Source organism: Corvus kubaryi, unplaced genomic scaffold, assembly GCF_017639235.1.
Source record: "Corvus kubaryi isolate FWS band 111438036 unplaced genomic scaffold, C.kubaryi_AGA036_p1.0 65037, whole genome shotgun sequence".
Taxonomy (NCBI): Eukaryota; Metazoa; Chordata; class Aves; order Passeriformes; family Corvidae; genus Corvus; species Corvus kubaryi.
The window spans coordinates 76,890-96,521 of NW_024581712.1; the positions used below are offsets into that span (position 1 = coordinate 76,890).

At 46.9% G+C, this 19,632-nt stretch overlaps 1 protein-coding gene across 1 annotated transcript in view; it reads left to right on the forward strand.

The window, feature by feature from the left end:
- LOC121672915 (heat shock factor 2-binding protein-like) overlaps positions 1-17,935 on the forward strand; it is a 58,815-nt gene extending 40,880 nt beyond the window's left edge. The window contains exon 8 of the mRNA XM_042045827.1: positions 17,719-17,935. Coding sequence (XP_041901761.1) covers positions 17,719-17,735 — 17 coding nt within the window. The 3' untranslated portion in view covers positions 17,736-17,935. The remainder of the gene's footprint in view (positions 1-17,718) is intronic.
- Positions 17,936-19,632: the final 1,697 nt, after the last annotated feature.

Here is a 19,632-nt window from a genome sequence, read left to right on the forward strand (position 1 = left end):
CCAGTGCCACAGCGGGCCAGGACAACGTCAGCAATGAAATGCTACAGCAGTAGCACCTACTATGTCCTGTGTAACAGAATTTCTGCCCAAAGCCAGAGCTAACGTGCAGCTGAGCAGCAGGGGAGCTGTGTGCAGGCAGCTGGCTGGGTTCAGGGGTGACTCAGCCTGCTGAGCATGTGTACCCTCTGATCTGGTCATTTCCCACCTCCTGCTTGACTTCTCTATCTTACAAAAATATTTGAAGAACTAACTGAAAGTATGTGCTCGACAGCGTGACGCAGGGTAGGGGTTTTTGTGAACATCCCAGGTTTTCTCTTGAAAAAACCAATGTGGAATGTTTGGGGGGAAAAAGTTGGATTAGGTTTTATTCTTTCTCTTTGTTCTCCTTTGCAGTGTAAGACTTACAATACAGAGCAAAGCCAAGAGCACAAAAGGACAGAAATGGGAATTTGCCAACAGAGAACTGAAGTAAAACGTAACCTCAGCATTGATGATGTCATTTTCCAGATGAGAAGCACTGAAGCTTGGCATTCCCAAGCCATTACAAACGCTCTGCTCCTCACCTATCACTTAGGCAGAGCCAACCCCATGTGGGAGCACTGCAAAGCAATTCTCTGCCTGTGCTCCTGCTGTACCAAGGATTCTGCATTTGCCAGTGCATCCCAGAGTGTTTCTCTTGGCTCATGGGGCTGGAATGCCCTGGAGTTCACTCCCAGGCAGTTAAAGGGAAACTTGCCTGTCCTTCCAGGAAAATATCAGTGGGAGATTTTGAAAACTGGTTCTTTTCCCACCTTCTCTGTGCAGACCAGCAGCTCAGGGCATCACCATTGCCCTTGGCCACACCAGCTAGTGGAATTTCCCTGGGCCAGAGTCCTTCTAGGTGGAAAGGCAGTGGGGTAAGGATGAAACCTGTGTGACTGCAGAGAAGACAGTTGCTGGTGAGAAATCCACCTTTTCATGGCCACATTTTTCCCAAGACCTGGCTCCTTAGAGTTTTTCATAGTAGGTAAAAATATGTCCCTGTGCAAGGAGTGCAAATGGGCTTCTTGCACCTCTAAAGTGCCTCTCCCTGCAGGTGAGGAAGAACTTGAAGGCTTCTGTAGTGTATCTCAGGGAGGATGTGCCACTGATCCTTGCTCCAGCAGAATTAATATTTGCTTCATCTATTTAGAGATGAATAGAAAATTCCACCAGCTGCCATCTCCGAGGAGCACTGTGGAAGGGTATGGTTAAAATCCAGCATTATGTGGAACTCCTGGGAAGGCATCTCTCTCCTAATGATGACATTTTTAAAAACACTCTAAAGGTTTGATCTTGGTCCCATTGGGCACTTTGCCATAGATCTTAATGGCTCTGTGGCTGATCTCTTAATCTCCAGTGCACCTGTGCAAACTTGACAGTTTATTGCAATTTCATGCTTTTTGGAAATCGTCTCACACTAATGCCATCAGAGAGAGCAATTTTTAAGGTCATTAGCTCAGGACATAACAAATAAGTACTGAGAGAAAACAATCTGCAAATGTCATATTTGTTTAACACACAAAGTAGCTCCTGAAGAGCAGTTATCCTTATGTCTAGAGACAGCATGAAAATTGCATTCTGTGGCTTGAAAATGTGGGTCTGTGGAAAGTGAGAAGAGTATATATGACAGGGCTGTTTATCTTCACTATTCTCTTCCCTATCTCCTCATTGTTCCCCATGCATCTGTTGTTTGACTTGTCCAACAATATTCTTAAATTTTTGGACTACAGACCAGGGCTCAAGGAATAAATAAAGACCTTCAGGTTCTGCTGCTGAGATTTTGTAACAGGTTTTTTTTTGTTCGGAGGATAAATAGTACGTTCTAACTGCTATTCCCAATAAAAGGAATTGTGGTGAGTGGGAAGTGTTATCCCTTCTCCACATCAGTATAAAAGACAGGCCCACTGATGTAACCCGATGTAAATGCTCTCTGAAGAAAAAAAGGCAGAAAGAGGTGAAACTTGTATCAACTGAATCAAGCCTGTACCATCAATAACTACTGTTTGTATTGTGTTATGATTCCCTGGATAGAGGCTTTGTCCTCTCTGTCACCATCTACCCTTCCTCTCTCCCATTCTCAGCACAGGATCCACTTCCCAGCAGTGCAGGAGCATCTGCCTGTGAGACATCACAGATTTAATGATTTAAAAGAAACCCTGACTTTTTTCTGGGTAATTTTTGGAGTATCTGTGGGAAGTCACTTACAGTGACTTTCCTGTTGGTGAGACTTGAAGAGAGGGACCAAACCCTCAGCTCCTGAGATGGATATTTAGTAAATACTCACCCTGCCCTGCTTTAGGCATCTGAGTTGATGTATTTGCTAGCTCTACAAAGACTGACTATAGCCCCAAGTGAGTAATTCGAAACACCCAAGTGTTTCTTGGTTTATACACTTGGCTTCCTAGGGATTAAATACAGTGGTGTCCAAGATAAATGGGGTGAAATATGCACTGCTTTATGTGCTACAGGAACACCAGGCTATCAGCAAGCCCAGATAAGCTTCAGTAATGGATAATTATTACAAGGCATTGTGTCACACTTGGGTTAAGCATGGCAAGAATTTCCCCAGTGTTAGAAGATGTCAGTGTTTGCTGAAAGTATGTACATTTTTCTTGCCTGCTTAAAATATTTGTTTGTTCATTCTGGAGTAAGTTAACACTGTAAATTTACATTTTACAATGTAAACATGAGTCCACTAGCTAGTTTTTCTTTTTTTGGCCAAGTTTCTTTAAATATTAGCAACATGTTTAATGGTTGCTTTATTCATTTCAGTTTCATACATTCCTCTAATTAATCTTGTAACTCATCAGGGTGGTTGAGGCTTGAAGCAGGGCTTCACTCCCGTTATGATGACGTCTGTTTGCTTTTATCAAGCCCAGTGACTCAGTTTCAATTGATTTGTACATCCAGAGTTTCAGCCACTCTAGGGTGTAGATGCAATTTCAAATAAAGAGACACAAACTGAAGTGAATATAGAAATGCTGTTGGTTTCATCATGGCAGGGGATTCGGCCTCTTTGAAAATTCAGCTTCTGCAAAAGGCTTGAAGTTTTGTTCAGAGGAAGTGTGAAATGCCAGGATTTGCTGTTCGAGTGGCAAGTGCAAGAAGTCAAAACCTTCTGGATGCTGAACGACACTGCCCTAACTCACCTCAGCAGCAACACAGACATTCCCACCCAAAATGTGCAGTTGATCAGCACTGAGGCAACAGCAAGGGCAGTTCTTCCACAAGCAGGTTGTTTCCATGTGGTGGGACTGTGCAGACAGGCACAGCTCTATCAGGTGGAATCACAACCCATGAGCCAGTCCTGTCTCCAGCAGGGAACACCACTGGAGGCTCTCAGGGAAAATGCTGAAAGTCTGGGGAATAGGTACTTTTCTTATGAAGAGGAGGGCAATAGAGCACTTGTTCCTGAGCCCTGTTGTTTGCTCTGGAGCATGAGCTGGCCCCTTGGCTTTTGACAAACATTCCTTGGCCACTGCCTCACACTTTGCCAGGAGAAGGCACTGTGGTGTCTCTCCTGCCCCACAGCAACCCCCACCATCATGGCCAGTGTGAGGGGCCAGCCTGCCCCTGATCTGTGCCACACAGCCCTCAGCAGGGCCTTGTGGAGTCCTGCCAGGAGGCACAGGAGTCTCTGTTCCCTGCCTGGGCCCACCTCTGCCACACCACTGCCTGTTCCCATCCCATGACTTGGTGATGGAGCAGCTCTCTCCTTTAAGGGGGTGCTGTAGATGCTGAGGAAGTTTGTGTGGATCCAGGAGGAGCTTAGACAAGTTTGTGGAGAGAAATCCACTGAGCATCACCAGAAGGGTTATGGACATTGCAGCTGGCTCGGGAAATCCCTGGGACACTGGTGGTTTTAGGCCAAAAGGGCATTCAGGAGAGGCACCAAGTTCAGCTTCCCTGTTCATGGTGGGCCAGGGGAGCTCAGCCAGGCTGTGCTTTTGCACTGTGGCGTCTTTGGCAGCACAGCCAGTGGTGGATGCCCTCAGCTTCTCACCTGTGGCTCACCTGCCTCCTCTTGTGCTGCCCACCTGCTTTTGGCCAGTGCTGCCAACACACCTGAGCTACATCAAACCGCAGGGATTCTTTGCTGTGGGTATTCTGTGCAATTTCCCTACTTGCTTTTCTGCTGGATCCATTCCCTAAGCCACTTCCAAACGTGGCCCCACAGACAGCGGTGCTTGGTGGTGTGAGGGGATGGCACAGGGGACAAGAAGGGAGGGCAGTGTCAATTGTCTGAACCAGAATTGCTGCTGATGGCCTTGTATTGTGTAACCACGGCCTGTTAGTGCTGGTGCCCTTGTATCCACAGGAACCTTTGCAGCTGAAAGCTCTGCTGGTGGCAGCAGCTCTCTGGTAAAGTCAGGAGAAGAGTTTAATTTGCAGCGGCAAGCAGTGATTTTAGAGAATATCCCATAGCTCCAAATATTCCACATCAATCCTACCCAGCCTGAGAACAGGTTGCTGTCCTGTGCCAATGAGCTCTGCAGGCTGCCAGAGCTGTGCTGCATCATTTGTAGTCCTACAGGTACAGACCTGAAAAAATATTTTCTCTTTCTCACAGTTCACATGAATAAAGCTAACAAAATGCTCCCCAGCTTCCCCAGCTTATCCTCCACTGCCGTTTTTCCAGATTTGAATCCAAGGTTTTTAAAATCCCTGTGGCTTTTTAAAAATTTAATTTCTCTGTTAAGAAAGAAAGAAAGAAAGAAAGTAGAAAATATATACCTACATATGTATAGGCATGTGAAAATACGTTTGTATGTAACTGCTGAGAAGAGTAAGTCCTGCTGTCATAACAATTTTAGACAAATGATTCTGTGAAAAGCAAAGAACAACACATCAGTGGAAGAAATGCTGGTATAAAACAGTTGCTCAGATTCCTCTTTGAGCTCTGATTGCTGTGCAGCTTTCTGGGAATTCAGTGTAGCCGGAAACTCAGCTTATGGGTGGCAGTTTATGGCTCAGAACAGTCGCTCCAAATGTGTAGCTGGACTGGTAAATTTGCTCCCATATAACGCAGGGATTTTTCAAGTGCTGAGTGCAGCCCCTGCTGCTCACAGATCCTCCTGTGTGTCCTGTGGAGACCACAGCAATCGACACACAGCACATGAGAGCAATCCTGCATGGACTGTGTATCCTGTCTATTGTACACTGCCTGCATGTCCCCTTCTGCAGCCTGACATGCCGTGATTCATTGACTCTTCAGGGCAAAATTTCCCTCTGGAAGTCGAGCAGCTTTCTGTGCCTCCAAAATCACCAGTCACTCTGGAAACCTGAGAAGTAGCTCGCTGAGGAAAACACAAATGTAGGTCTGATGTGTTTGTTGCACCTGAAAACCCCAAACCAAGCAGCTGCTTGCTGTAGCAGTGGTGGGCCCGGTGTAGGGGGACGGGGTGGGACTGACATCCTGGCAGTACATTCCTTGCTGAATTATGGGCCTGAGGCAGAGACCTCATTTTCTCCAGATGACTCTCAGGAAATACCCTCCCCATCAGCTATTATTGCTTAAATAATAGGGAGGGAAGTGCAACCGAGCTGTATCTGAGGTACTCCACAGGGCACATCCCAAATCTGGTACAGGGCAAGGCAGCTGAGACAACTGATTGTAAAGTCACTCAGTGGGCGTATACAGTTCTCTCTTTGCCCCAGAGTTATGAGGTCATGTGGAAAAATACAGATACTTGTTTAGAAATCGGTAATGCACTGAAAAGAAACGTTACAAAATCTGTTCCTGGTCAACATTTGTGCATAGATCTGACTGCAGTGATGGGGCCTCTAGGTAAGAAAACATGCGTACAAATGTTTGCAGGATTAGAATTTTAAATGTTAGGTTTCCAGAAAGTGCAGTCCAGGAAGGGAAAAGCCTGTCGAGGGAGAGGTCTGCTGGGATTTGATTTATGAACAGGACATCCTGCTTAGTTCTGAGATCTTGCAGATACGATTCTAGTGAGGCCACTGGCTTATTGTGATGGCAAAGAAAAGGAGCTCACCCTCTCCCTTGTGTGCCAAAGGCACTCAAACCTGTCTGGGCATCGTATCAGTGCTAAACATTTGGCATTTTTTATCATGTTTCATCACCACTGTTTACTGACTGATGTTAAAAATGCACGGCATGTGTGCAGCTCCCTGCTGGGAGGCTGACATGGCTGTCATTAATTAGTGACATGCTGTCATCTGTGCAGCTAAGATCAGCATTGATTCCATGACCCAGCCGTAGATGACTGGCCAGAAAGTCAGGGCAAAAGGCAGGGTGAGGTAGAGCTCTTCAGAGAGCCTGAGGAGAGGTAGAGTTCTTAGGAGGATATTTCCCAGTTCTTCTGGATCCCTGCAGCTGCAGCTGCATTTCCCACAGGCAGTGACATGGGTCTAACTCAGCCTGTGCACTCAGATTTCCTCTGTGTGGGAACCAGGGTGCAATGGGGGTGTGGGGAAGGATCACTCCCACATCGTTCTCTAGTAGGAGATAAGAGACATCCAAGACATGCTCTGGGGCAGTGATGTTGACACATCTTTAGAAAGCTGCTTTGTTCTCTGGGATGCTCCAGCCATGGAAGGGTTGGCTGCCAGAGGCTGCCTGAAACTGTCCCCTGGTTTTGGCTGGAGCTGCAGCACTTCAGCGCCTCAAGCTACTTCTCTGCTTCTTAATTAAATGATGCCAGGGCACAGTCCCACACATTAAGGCTGAGTCATCTGTACTGTCCAAAGCACATCTGTGGTCCTTCAGATGTTTCCCAGGCATGGTTTGGAAGCCAGCAGAGCCTGGAGACCATTCTTGGTAGACATTTGAGATGAAACTGCCTTATTTTGGCCAATAAGGAAGTTCAGTAGACTGGAAGCATCTCATGCTGGCTGGCCTTGGTGCCAGAGGACAGACCTGGGCACGTCTGATACATTTTATGGACATGGTCTGGGCATCTCCATCCGCCTGTTCTTAGGATAGAAGGCTCTTCTGTTTACAGAGTGGTTGGAAAGGATTGTGTGGTGCTTTAAAGGTCAGTGCTGGAGCTGGCTGTTCAACTCATAATACAGTGTAGCTTGGTGGGAGCTGGTATGGAAGGAGCTCGGTAAATTCACTTGTCTGGCTGCTTCCTCATACACCAGGGAAGGAAATATCTGAATTAGAAGTGGCTAAACTGTGCTTACCTGTGTTTCCTTCTGGCCTTCTGACCACTGACAAAGCTAACTTTTCACCTTGTTTTATTTCTCATATGTAATTTATTCACCTCATTCCTTTCTACCTGGCCCCATGACCCCCACAGATTAGTGCTGAATCTTGTACTTCATTGGACACTGCAGAAAATCTCAAACCCACCCTGCTGTCAGTGGGTTATTGGGAGGCATAATTCATCCAGCTGCAGATGAACAGAAGAGTCTTCCAGGCAGAGTTTCCTCCCTACCTCATTCATTACCTTGTCACTGGCTGAATCCCTGCAGTTCATCTTCGTGCTTTGTCGTTTTCCTGGGAGTCCTGGCACTTCACTTTTACCTCCAGACAAAGAGAGACCAAATCAGAAACCCCAAGCACATGCCCCCTAGCTGCCTTCTGGAGCTCTCTCTGTCTTCCCGTTGCCAGGGTCCAGTTATAGCTGTGTCACCTCTGGAATGAAAAAACTCAGGGTGGGTCTGGCTACCCACAGTTTTCACTTGGAAATCCCCCGTTTCTAACCTTGTAAGTAGCCCTGAAGGTATGTGGGGCTGCTAAAATTAAGAGTCTGACCCAGGACTGGGACAGGTGACATGACAGCTGCAAAGTGGCCTTTGCAGAGGTTGTTAATCTGACGAAGGGTGATTGAGCTGTGCCAGCCACACACGCACATCACAACTGCGGCAGTGCCTGCTGGGGATGTGATCAGAGACCCTGCCTCAGTGCAGGGACCCCTTCCCAGGGCTGTGTCCAACGTGGGCACAGCCTCAGCTGCGGGGCCATGTGTCGGGGAGGTGGCAAATCTGGGTTTAGAGCACTCTGTCCTGGGCGAAAGAGCACTGCAGCCATGTGACGCAGAGTGCTTCACAGATAGAACATTTCTTGGCTCAGTCAGAGAGGTGTGAAAAATTCAAGCTGGTGTTTGCACTGCTCTGTCCCTTCAGGGGTCTTGACTCTTCCCCAAGATTATGCTCAGTCATCCCATCTCCTTTCCCTTCTCAGCTCTCTGGAGCCATGGCTGCAGGAGTGGCCCACGCTCTTTAAGCAGGTTTGTGCTCATACACACCCCTTCTTCCACTCAGGTGCTCCTCTGACTCAGGTAATTCCTTGCTGCCAACTGCCTTGTGCCAGCCTCCTCTGCAGCCCAAAACTCAGCTCTCCTGCCACTTGGCCTCATTATACTCAAATTCTGGAAAACCAAATGTTGGCACAGGGGTGCAACCCCCCTTTGCTTTTAAAGCTCCAAATGGAGCTTCACACAGTGAATTGGGATGGGGTAGATCCTACCAGGGAGGCCATGTAAAAAACCCTGTGTCCCCAAAAGTGGATGCACTGGAGAGAGGGTGGATGAGAGGACAAGCTGTGCTGTCAGCATTGGGAACAGGCAATTGAGAGCCAGAGGGCTCAACTATCTTCCCTAATCTCATGCAGGGAGCCCGTGGCAAATTTAAACAGCAACTCAGACTTCTTGTGTCTGGATCCCAACCACAAAAGAACAGCTTTTGGTGTGATGAATGAGGAGAAAGCCCAGCACATGTGCTTTATCAGCTGTCTCGGTCTGGGACAGAGTGGATCTGGCCCCATGCAGGACATCCTGGAGCAGTGTGGGTGGGAGCTGGTGTGGGATGGGTGGGAGGCAGTGGGCCCTGGCAGGGACACATGTGACTGGTGACAAGCAGAGGAGCTGCCCCCTTTTTGTTCACAGGTGATTTCAAGGTGACTTTGAAGTGGTCTGTGGGATTTTGAGAAGCTTTGTGTGATTTCTAAGGGGAAACTTAAAGTGTCTGCCAGTGGAGACTCCAGAAGTGAAATGACCTGCCCGACAGCAAAGCTCCCGAGACAGTTCCCCTGTGGATGTAAATCAGCACTGTCCCCTTGGTCCCTTTGGAGCTACTCTGGCTCCCAGCCCGTGCTCCCAGTCATCCTCCTGGGCAGTCAGCAGCACTGGAACAAATTCAGGTGTAATTGCTTCTCACAGAGAAAAAAACCAAAACTGTAAGGAAAGGCAGCTCGCTCAGTGAGGATAAATCTAGGTCTCATTGTTTTCTTTTCCTTGAAGGAAAGTAGAGTTATGATGCAGAGGCAGCAAGATAGGAATGCCATAAAACAAGCAAACAAGGGTGGAAAAAGGTTTACCATCTCACAGCCTTTTTTTCCTACATCCTCCTTCCACACAGCAGCTATCCAAAGGGACTTGAAGAAAACCCAAGTGGAATGGCTGCATGAACAGCCTTCAAAATAGCCTGGGCTAGTTCTCATCATCGTTATGTTGGGGTTTTTTCACCAGTGCTACTCCACTGATTTTCACTGCAGTGACACAGCTGTGAAACAGGCTTAATGTAGTGAAGAATTAAACCTTATTTATCTAGATTTGTTTTTCAGAGCTGTGCTTTTCTTACAGGGAAAAAAAAAAAGTGCCTCGAGTTTAAAGGTAAGCTCCAAATCTTCACCGCAGTGTGAAGATTTGCAGATATAAATCCCATTTAGATGACTTTTATAAACCACTGAAGTGCTCCACAGCAGTAGGATTTAACCTTGGGATGTTCACTTGCTGTAATGTGATTAATGAGCCTTTCCCCATGCATAGCAGATATCTAAGCAATTTTTTGTGTATGGAAGTGGAACAATTGTCCGGCTTTACGTAAATGAGGAGCTACTTCAGTGTTTGCCCTGTGAAGAGACTTCAGTTTCAATGGGCTTCAAGATTGCACTTTTGTGTTAAGTGGAGCTGTGATCTTTTTCCAATGAGTGTTGCTATGCAGGGCCAATTTGTGACGTCCATTATTCTAAAATAAGTAACTTCTGCACAGCAGAAATATGCTCCACTTGCACTGCTAATCTCTCACACAAAGGCGTGTTTGGAAGAAAAGTTATTTATTGCAAGTAATAAATGCAGGTTCTCAAAAGCATTTATAACTTAGTCTCCAGAGCACTCCAGTTTGAAATAATTTCCTTTCAATTTTCTGAATTTTCAATCTCTTTCCTGGCTGTTTTAGACCATATATTGCATACTTAATTATTCTCCGAAGGAGAATCTCAGCCACTGAAAATGGGATGTACTTAACAAAATTCTTCATGCAAGAATCTGTTCTTCAGGGTTCAACTATGACCTGTTATACGAAGGGAAACGTGACTGTGTTAAATATGAATGTTATGTGGAAGTCTCCTGCCTCACCTACAAATGGTTATAGATCTCACCTGTGTGGTTTATGAGCTCTTCTCAGTCATTGATATAATTGTCCTTTGAATGTCCTCTGTTGGAAAATGCAAACTTGTAGTTAACACTCACCCAGTTTTTCTGAAATTACAGAGAGCTGGGGTGCAGTGGGATTTGCAGCCAGCTTGTCTGGTTTTTTATACTTTATCTTTCCCTCTAGATAAGCTGCATTGCTAAGAGCAGAGTGGTTTAAATTTGTCCCAGAAGGACCCAGAAACCTTAATTTCATTGGAAACCATGTGAGTTACCAGCTACTGAGGACTCCACTTACTTGAGGAGTTTGCATGGGTTTTTTGAGGCTGTCCTTAAGTAGGTAAAATGCAAATATATCAATATTTGGGAGGGTTCCTATGGTTAGTTTGACATTTCTTTGTAGTTTTGGCCATAAGGTGCCATGGGACTGGCAAGTGCAATTGAATAACTTCATGGCAGCAAAAAAATGAGTGTCTTGCAGTCCTGTTTAACTCCTGTGTGAGGCTGGCTAAGAGATCCCGACCCTTTTCCCTGCCCTAGCAGCAGCTGGCTGTGGCTGTGCAGCTGCACAGCTCTTGCAGTGGGACAAGGGCTGACTCCATCCTGGTTGTGCAAAGGGTTTGCATACAGGATGAACTACAGCTGCATCCCTCTCTTGTTTCATAATCATGAACGGATTTATAGTCATCCAAGTAGGTCTGAGGATAATTAGCCAAGTGGAAATGAATGTTTCTAGCAAATAATTCATGTGCTTAAAATCCCTACTTGTCCCGTGTGTTTGAGTTGCTGATGCCCCTTAGGAATGGGAGGAACTGCAGGTGTTCCTGTCATCCCTCCGCCTTTGGAAGGAGGGAGAAGTGAGAGTTCAAAGGGGGAGTTAAACCGCTTTGGTTATACTAAAGTCAGAAAAAATCTCTGTGATGTGGAAATATCCACATTTCCCTCTCATTTTCAAAATCCTTCCAGGATTTCATTCTTTCTGGCAGACTGTGTTAGTCAAAAGAGGTTTCTCTCTGTTCTCTGAAAGACCTTTTGTTTGACTGCTCTGTCATCTGAGGAAATGCTTCTCCATAACAGGTTTTCCTTGAATTGGTTTGGTTTGGTTTTTATTTTGTCTTGTAACCCACAACAAAATTTTACCAGTTTTCACGAAGTTCCCTATGGGATACAGGGCAAGCTGTGTTGACTGCATGCTCTGGGAGTGGGAAATGAAAGACAGCCAGGTTCTTAGCGAGGTGTAAAGCCTCTGTGAGACCCACGTTCAGCAACTGAGTTCACGGAGTGCAAGGAACCTGCACACGTGGCAGGTGCTGGGCTGTGAGATGGGAATTGTCCATAGCAGATTGTAGAGCACGAGTTTCCATGTGAAGCCAATCCCAAGGCATCCACACACTGCTGTTTCAGCCCGTTCTATCGTGTGTGATGTTGCATGGCTGGGATGTGCTGTTGACAGGCACAGGTACACTTACATTGCTTATGGAGGCTGCTGGGTGCCTCTGGAAGCCAGAGTTTTCTGGGGATCATTCCCTTCCCAGCAATCAGGCTGCTCTGATCACAGTTTAAAGGGAGGCTGCAAAAAAGCTGTGAACCAATCTGGAAAGTCGTGGCTTGCTTCTCTTTCACCTCCCTCCTCGGGACACGTCTCCAGTGTGAAGCTGATATTTGTGCGTGTAATGCCTGTGCCCTGGGGGAGGCACTCCTAAGTGAGTCAGGAATTTGCTGTGTGCCTGCTTAGCACACTGCTCGGCCTGCTTAGCCATGCCTGCTCGGTCCTGCCGTCCTCAATTTCCATTTGTGCCTCTGGGAAGAGAGGAGAAAGCTCTTCTCCTGGTGCTGTCACAAGTAATATGCTGTCCAGACTGGCTGCATGCAGGAAGAGAGGGAATGCCTCCCCTCCTCAGCGAGGCTTGTGCCATTCCCTGGGGTGCTGATCAGCATCCATGCTGACCTGGATACCTGGGAATGACACAGAGGACAAACCTCACTGAGGTAACTGAAAAGAAAAAATCCTTGAAGCATCATACTGCTGTCACTGGTTGTTCCAGGAGTGGCTTGAGCCCAGTGAGCAGGGGCTCCACACATGCCCATGATTATCTGCAGAATTGATGAATTCCCTCGTGCTGCCAAAGTTTGAAAGTAACTCATCAGAATGTTTTGGGGCTTGTTCTGGAGGCTGGAAATTCAGCTACGCTCCCAGAAAGCTTGAACTCTTACCAAGGGGTTGAGCTAGCAAGTATAAAGGAGGGTTCAAGTTAGTTGGCTGATCCGTAGGAGAGGTGCTCTTGTTTTTTACAGCTATTTATGCAAGAGTGTGGACACGTGTATACACACAAAGAAGAAATATGGGCCATTCCCTTGGCCTCATCCCACTTTCCATGAGCAGAAGTGTTGCCCTGGAAGCTGTAGCCATTCACGTCTCGCAATCTGCCACCTGTCAGAGCAATCTGAGATTTGCTGGTGACAACTGAGTGTAATGTCTGCCTTCCTTGCCCTGCAAATAGCTGAGGCATTCCAAGTCCCAGGCCCCTGGCCCTTGCGTCAGCTCTCCTCCCTGGGATTAGTTCAAACTCAGCCAATCACCCAGTGGCCATTTGCAGTGATTCACTCTTAGCAGGATCTTCTACACTCACCGAAACTTCAGGGGGAAAATGAGTCATTTCACACTATAGAAAGTCATATCTTGCCCTTGGTATTTCTATGTATACATGAGTGATAATCATTTATTTTTAGATCGATTTCTCCAGCATAAATGCTGCTTCCTTTGATAAAGGTCGTCTTGAGAGCCACTGCTAATATTCTGCTTATTGCAGAAAAGCTATAGGATCTCATTTATTTATTCATGCGGTTGAATGACAGGGAGCTGCAGCAGTGGCTGATTGTTGGGAGTCAGCCTGCAGACAGAGGCCCTGTTGCTAGGCTTATCTGCCCAATATGTGTTCAATAGTGCAGTGAAATCATCCCCTTTCTGGCATTTGCTCGCTGCTTGAATCACTCGGGTCTGCCTCCGAGAGCGTCTGGCGATGACGCAGAAAATCCTGGCTTTTCAGGGGAAGCCATTAGACAAGGTATTTGTCACAGTGTCCTGGAGAAGATCTTGGCACTGGATAACCAAGGCCAAGCAAAGGGATAAGGCAGAGCCTCAGGCCTCGTTAGCTCCTGTCAGCCTCCCAGGGAGCCAAGGTGTTCACCACGGCAGCTGTGGGTGGACGTGGTTTTGGTCCAAGCACACCATTGTGGCTGTGCCACTCACAGCACATCTGTGTTGGGACCTGTGGCTGGTTTGGGATGTGCCAGCCCTGATACTGCACCCAAAAGCTTCAGCTGCAGCACCCTCTGGATGACAGCCTGGCTTTTTTTGCACCTAACACAGCAGCACTCCGGCCTTGGGGACACCCGGCCTCGCCAGTCTTGCCCATGGCAGGTCCATCCCCTGCTGAATCTGTGTGAGGAGGGCAGCACAAATTCCTTGGAAATTCCCGAGGGGTCCAGCTCTTGGGCAAGCATAAACTTCCATTACCTTCTCATACATCAGCGAAGAAGGACAGGGAATACCACCTGGCCAAGAGAGGCATTTCAGAGCCCTGCCTGAAGGGACGTGGGACAACTTTCTGCTGCACTTCAATGTCTTCAGAAAGTCTCTTGAGTTTTATACACATATGTGTGTAAATGTATGTTTCCGTTCCAGATAACATGCAAATTGATATTTAAAAATACAAGTGCACGGCTGTGTGTCTCAGAGGGGAATTTTGCAAATTGTTGAGATTTTGCTTGCTGCCCCTGCATCCCCAAACTGAAGAGGATTCAGATACCATTCCATAGTGAAGTGGCTTTCAGCCCAGTCAAAGATAATTTTATTAATAAACCTAAAATAACAGCGACCTTTACATGAGGAAGTCTGTGTGGCTCAGTAGCCAGTCACTGACCACCTGGGGGAGTTACCCCTATGCCCGTCTGGCCGCTGAGCAGCCTCTCTGGAAGCAGGGATCAGTCCCTCCAGCTGCGGTGGCAGGATCCCATTTCACAGCCCCCAGCGGGGAATGTGTTCCCACAGTTTGAAGCCTGGCTCCTGGGGTTTGGGCTGTAGCCCTTGCAGAGGAGATGTGCAGTGTCCTCAGGCACAGAGGGAGGGAGCAGGGGGGAAGCTCAGCAGTGCAGGCAGAGTGTGTTGCCTGTGGATAAATTCCTGTCTCCTCCCAGGGCAGCAGGGTTGAGCTGTCTCCTGTGCCAAGCTTGGCCTGTGCCCTTCTCATCTGAGCCTCCTGCCCTGTAGCCTATATTTTTTGGGAAATTCCAAGTGCCTTTGCCCTTCTGTATGCACATGTTTCTCCCTCCCTACTCCTCTCCTGCCTCTCCCCTGGCCTCCAAGGCCAGAGTTCATCCCTGCTCTGGAGCCTCTCCCTGGGTCTTGTTCCCCAAGAAGTTCCCCAGAGGCAGTTCCCTGTGCAACCAATAAAACCTGGTCCAAACTGTGACTTGCCCTCCTTCCCATCCTCCGACTGTTAAATGCAATTTTGGATATAAACTATCCAGATTAAAGAGGCAACTGAGACATTTTACTATCATGCTGTCTCCTGAGTTAGATAAATACTATAAATTGTGGAGCCAGACTCAGCTCTGACTGAACTTTCACATCAAGCTTTAGTTTGATGTTGAAATAAGGTGACACCCCGATTTCAAGAGTACTGACTTATCCCCTATTGGTGTTTATGTAAAGAGAGTTCAGCTCATGGCCTTCTTCCTGCATCATGGAAATACTGATAGTGTGACTCCAAGTGGTGTTTTCCTTCTCTGTCTTTCACTGTTCACCAAGTGTTCACAGGGAAAACGGGGCTTGGGCAGCATCTGTGTAGGAACTGCTTGAGCAGAGATGTTACATCACTTTGGCTCAGGATGACAGAACATAATTATCAGAAAACATTTCTAAGTAACAGGCTCATTGTCCTCTCTATTTAAAATGATTTCTGGCAAATGATCATATGGCAGGCAAAAGACCAGCCACCTTCTTATGGCAGGAGAGATGTGTGTGATGAATATGCATGGCAGGGCCTGAGTGAGAATCAGGTCTGTGAGACGTCTGTCTCCTTACAGTGGAGCTTTCTTGCTACCTAACAGAGAAAATAAGGAAAACCAAGGGAACAGACAGGCTGTGCATGATGGAAGGTGTATGCCTGAAACGTGACATTCAGCGGTTTGGCCGCTTTTGCTGCAGCAGCAAAGCGTATTCTCAGCTGGCTTAGGAGAGGAAGTAAAGCAAGTACTTTGCATGCCTCCATTAGGACATATTTACGTTTTATGTGACTGGATGACATAAACTACTGGTTCTCATCTCTTTCTGGAGCTGTGAAATTTGGCTGTGTTCATGCTGCACCAGGCCTGCTGGAAGTCAGCACATCAGTGAGGATCTCTGTTGTTTGGCAACCATGGCCATAGAAATTACCAAAACAGACAGCACAGTGTAGTGCTGCTTGATATTTTCCCTGCCTGGAGTCCAGCTGCAGAGCACACTTTCCTGTTCTCCCTCTCCAACACTTCTGGCAGAGACAAAAGCTTTTCAAATCTTTTAAATTATTGATTTTGTAGTCTTCAATGTTTTTAAATCCTTCACAACTGGAACATGTTGCCCAGGGAAGTTGTGGATACTCCATCCTTGGAAGTGTTCAAGGCCAGTTTGGACAGGGCTCTGAGCAGCCTGAGATAGTGGAAGGTGTCCCTGCCCGTGGCAGGGTGTTGGAACTGGGTGATCTTTAAGGTCCCTTCCACCCCAAACCCTTCTATCATTCTGTGATGGTCCTGTGATTCTAAGGTCACCTTGCTTGACCTCTGTATGATAGAAGACTTTGAATTTTATCATCCAGTTCCAAAAACCAAGTAAGCTTTTGGTTGAAGAGCATCTTTTATGGAAGTTTTGCCAGATGAAAAGGAACCAAGTAATGGCCTTGTTAATGAGTCCCTTGCCTGACCGTGCTCGGTACTGGATGTCTGCCAGAACACTGTTTAGCTCAATTCAGTATCTCTGCTCCCTTTACCAGTCCTTTGCCTGGTTTGATAAGGAACTATCTCCACTTTGTACAGCTCCCTTGGCAAGGCACCTGGACACTTCCCTCTGGGGAGCTGGTAGAGATCCTGACTGAGCTCTAATGGATGACAACCTTTGACAGGGACCTATTCCTACTGCAGCTTGACAGATCAGGGGGTGCCTCTCTGACTGGAATTCCACAGAAGGCTCCATGGCCCTGTGTAGGCTCTTGGTCTTAGGGCTGGCCCTGGGAGGTGCTTACCTTGTCTGTGTGGTGTGAACATGCTCACCTCCCATCAAAACATCTGCTGGTGGAGGACATTCTGTGTCCCTCAGGCAACCTTGGATGATCAACTTGTGTAAAAGGAGTTTCCTGACACCTGGAGTGACCTGTCCCTGCCAGGCAAAGGGCAGCTGTGTTGACCAGGCCACCCCAAGGGTTGCCTCTTGGCCAGCCAGCAGCCAGTTTGAAGGTAATTAGGGAATCCTGGGCAAACTGCAGATGATTTGTTGGGCAGTTTTGATGGAGTAATATGAGGGAAATGGAAGGAGGGAAAGAGGACAGTATGCACTTAGAAATTATTCATGTTATTTATTTAATTACAGCTTATTTGTTGATTTTTGTTGTTGGTTTTTTTTTCTTTAAAACAACTGTGAAAGGCCTAATTGCAAAGAAGCGTGATGTATTTATCAACAGCAGAACACAGAACTGTTTGTTGAGCTGTGGCATTTTTAGCTTCTGCTCCCTTGAGCTGCTGCTGAGACATTAAGAAATACTTGTTTAGTGGCCTTAGAGTTGTGTAAATCATTTTAGTCAACAAACTTGGCTGCTCTGTCAAGTTAATGTGCCCTTAAAATGCAATAACATTAGACTGTTTTTGCAATGTTAATGTAAGTACTTTTGCTTATAAACAAGAAGCAGCTATAAAAAGGACTCAGTCAGTCCTGAGTGTGCAATAGTGCTCCTTCCACAGGGACAACCTTTTCCAGAAAAAAACCTAAATTACCATCTGGCTGAAGCCTGTGGAAATGTTTCCATTCACTTCAACCAAATCAAGATTTGGCACAACGAGAAAACAAGTTCTGGGTGTCCACATTCCCTATCTCTCCCAGATGCACAGACATGCATTTTGGCCCTCTATGTTTATTTTTAATGTAAATCCCCAAGCACTCCTAAACTCTATAATCAGAAAATGAAGGTGCAAACCCTAAAGCTCTCCCATTAGTTCAGAATCTCTTTTTTCCTATCAAGGACAGTTGCCCATGCCATGGAAGCATGTCAGCAGCTTTCCTGCTGTATGTATATCCTCTAATTTGCATAAATGTCCTTAAATTTAGGTCTCTTTTCCCATTAAAGCCCTGCTGGGGGAGGAGAACAAGAAGAAGGAGGAGGAGGACAAGGTCTCAGGACTCCAGTGGCCAGAGCAAAAAAGCAAAAGCAGAAAACAAAACAGGGAAATCTATTTCCCATTGAAAATTATCAAAATGTAAATTTTCCAGGCCCATCCCTGATGCATCCATAGTGACTGTAGAGATAAGGATAAGAGGTGTGTGTGTGAAGGCCTTGGGAGGACTGAGATAAAAAATAATAAAAAAAAACCCCAACCAAAAAAGCTGTATGCAAATGATTTCAGAGCTATTTGTGACACTGACAACATTTCTTTACTCCTGAAACAATAATGGGAATAAGGGGAGAAAGTGGGAGGAAAAAGAGGAAATGAAACAAATGGAATTTTGGCAGTAAAATATATCAGGAGCACTTAGGTACTTCTGGAAATGTTATTCAAATTTCCCAAGTAGCAGAGGCCATGGTTCAATGAGATCATAAATCAACTTTCAGGGCATTTAGCGCTGACCCAAATCCATTACAACCACGCAGCACAAGACATTGAGCTGCTACTTTGAATCCCTTTGCTGCATCTCATTCCCCAGACAACACAGCTTTGGAGGGGTTAATGTCATTAAAGCAGCTCTCATGCAGACCAGGTGCTCTGTGTCCTCCTGAAGGTGGCACGAGGCCAGGGTGATGGGGTAGAGCTGCACAGACACGGGGCCATGGGTTTGTGGCTTATGCAATGGAGAGGCAACAGTGTGAGTGTCACAGCTCACTCAGCTTTGTCCTGCCAGGGGACAGCAATGGGGCTTTGGGAAGCTCTTTGGTCCCCAACCTCCACTGAAATAAATGCATTGGGAGAGTGGGATCTTTTGAAAACCCCTCTGGGTGCCCTTACAAATGTGCCTCCTGGTGCCAAATTCCCACCAGAAACCTCTCAAATTGTGAAATTTCTCCATCATTTGCACAGACTCTCGGACATCACCTTCCCCTGTAGTCCATGCTCCCTTGGGCTGGACCAACCTGCTCATCCCCCAGGGATGCCTTTGGCTGGCACTTTGGAAGAGGCCGTCAAGAAAACTGAGGATTTACCTAATTCACAAGGGCTTCTAATTCACAAGTTCTGAGGATTTTCCTGGTTGAAGGGATGAGGAACTCAAGGAAGCTGCACCTGACTGAACCCCACCCTTCCCTGGCCAGGGTCAGGGCTGTGGAGCACAGGGAAGGCACCACTGGCAGAGCCTGGATTCAGATGTGACCCTTCAGTCTGGGACAGGCACTGTGGAGCCTCATGGAAGCTCAAAGAAAGCCTCTTTAATACCTAGCAGGAGGTGGGCAGCCTCAAGGACCTTCAGCAATCCATAGGTCTTGGAAACTGGTAGGATGTGTTTTGGGGTGCTCTGCAGAGCAATTATGTGATGAAAGGGACCTTGGGGAACTTCAAACTGAAAGAGAGTAGGAACTTTAAACTGAAAGAGAGTAGGTTTAGGTTAGATGTTGGGAAGAAATTCTGCCCTGTGAGGGTGGTGAGGCTCTGGCAGAGGTTGCCCAGAGAAGCTGGGGCTGCCCCATCCCTGGAAGTCTCCAAGGCCAGGGGCTCTGAGCAACCTGGGATAGTGGAAGGTGTCCCTGCCCATAGCAGGGGCTGGAACTGGATGATCTTTAGGGTCCCTTCCAACCCAAACCATTCTATGGTTCTATGATTCTAACTTGGTCACTGTGAGAAGCTCTAAGGACAGTGAGGCACAGAAAGAAAATACATCCTTCTGAGGAGTTTTCTAACGTGAAGCTGAAAGATTTTGCACTATGACACGCTGAGGACCTTGAAAGAAGAGGTTCAAGGCAGGAAGCAAAGCCCCCTGAGGTCAGCTGAGGTCCATAAGTGACATTACTTGGTGCTGTGTCAACGTGGCAGTGAT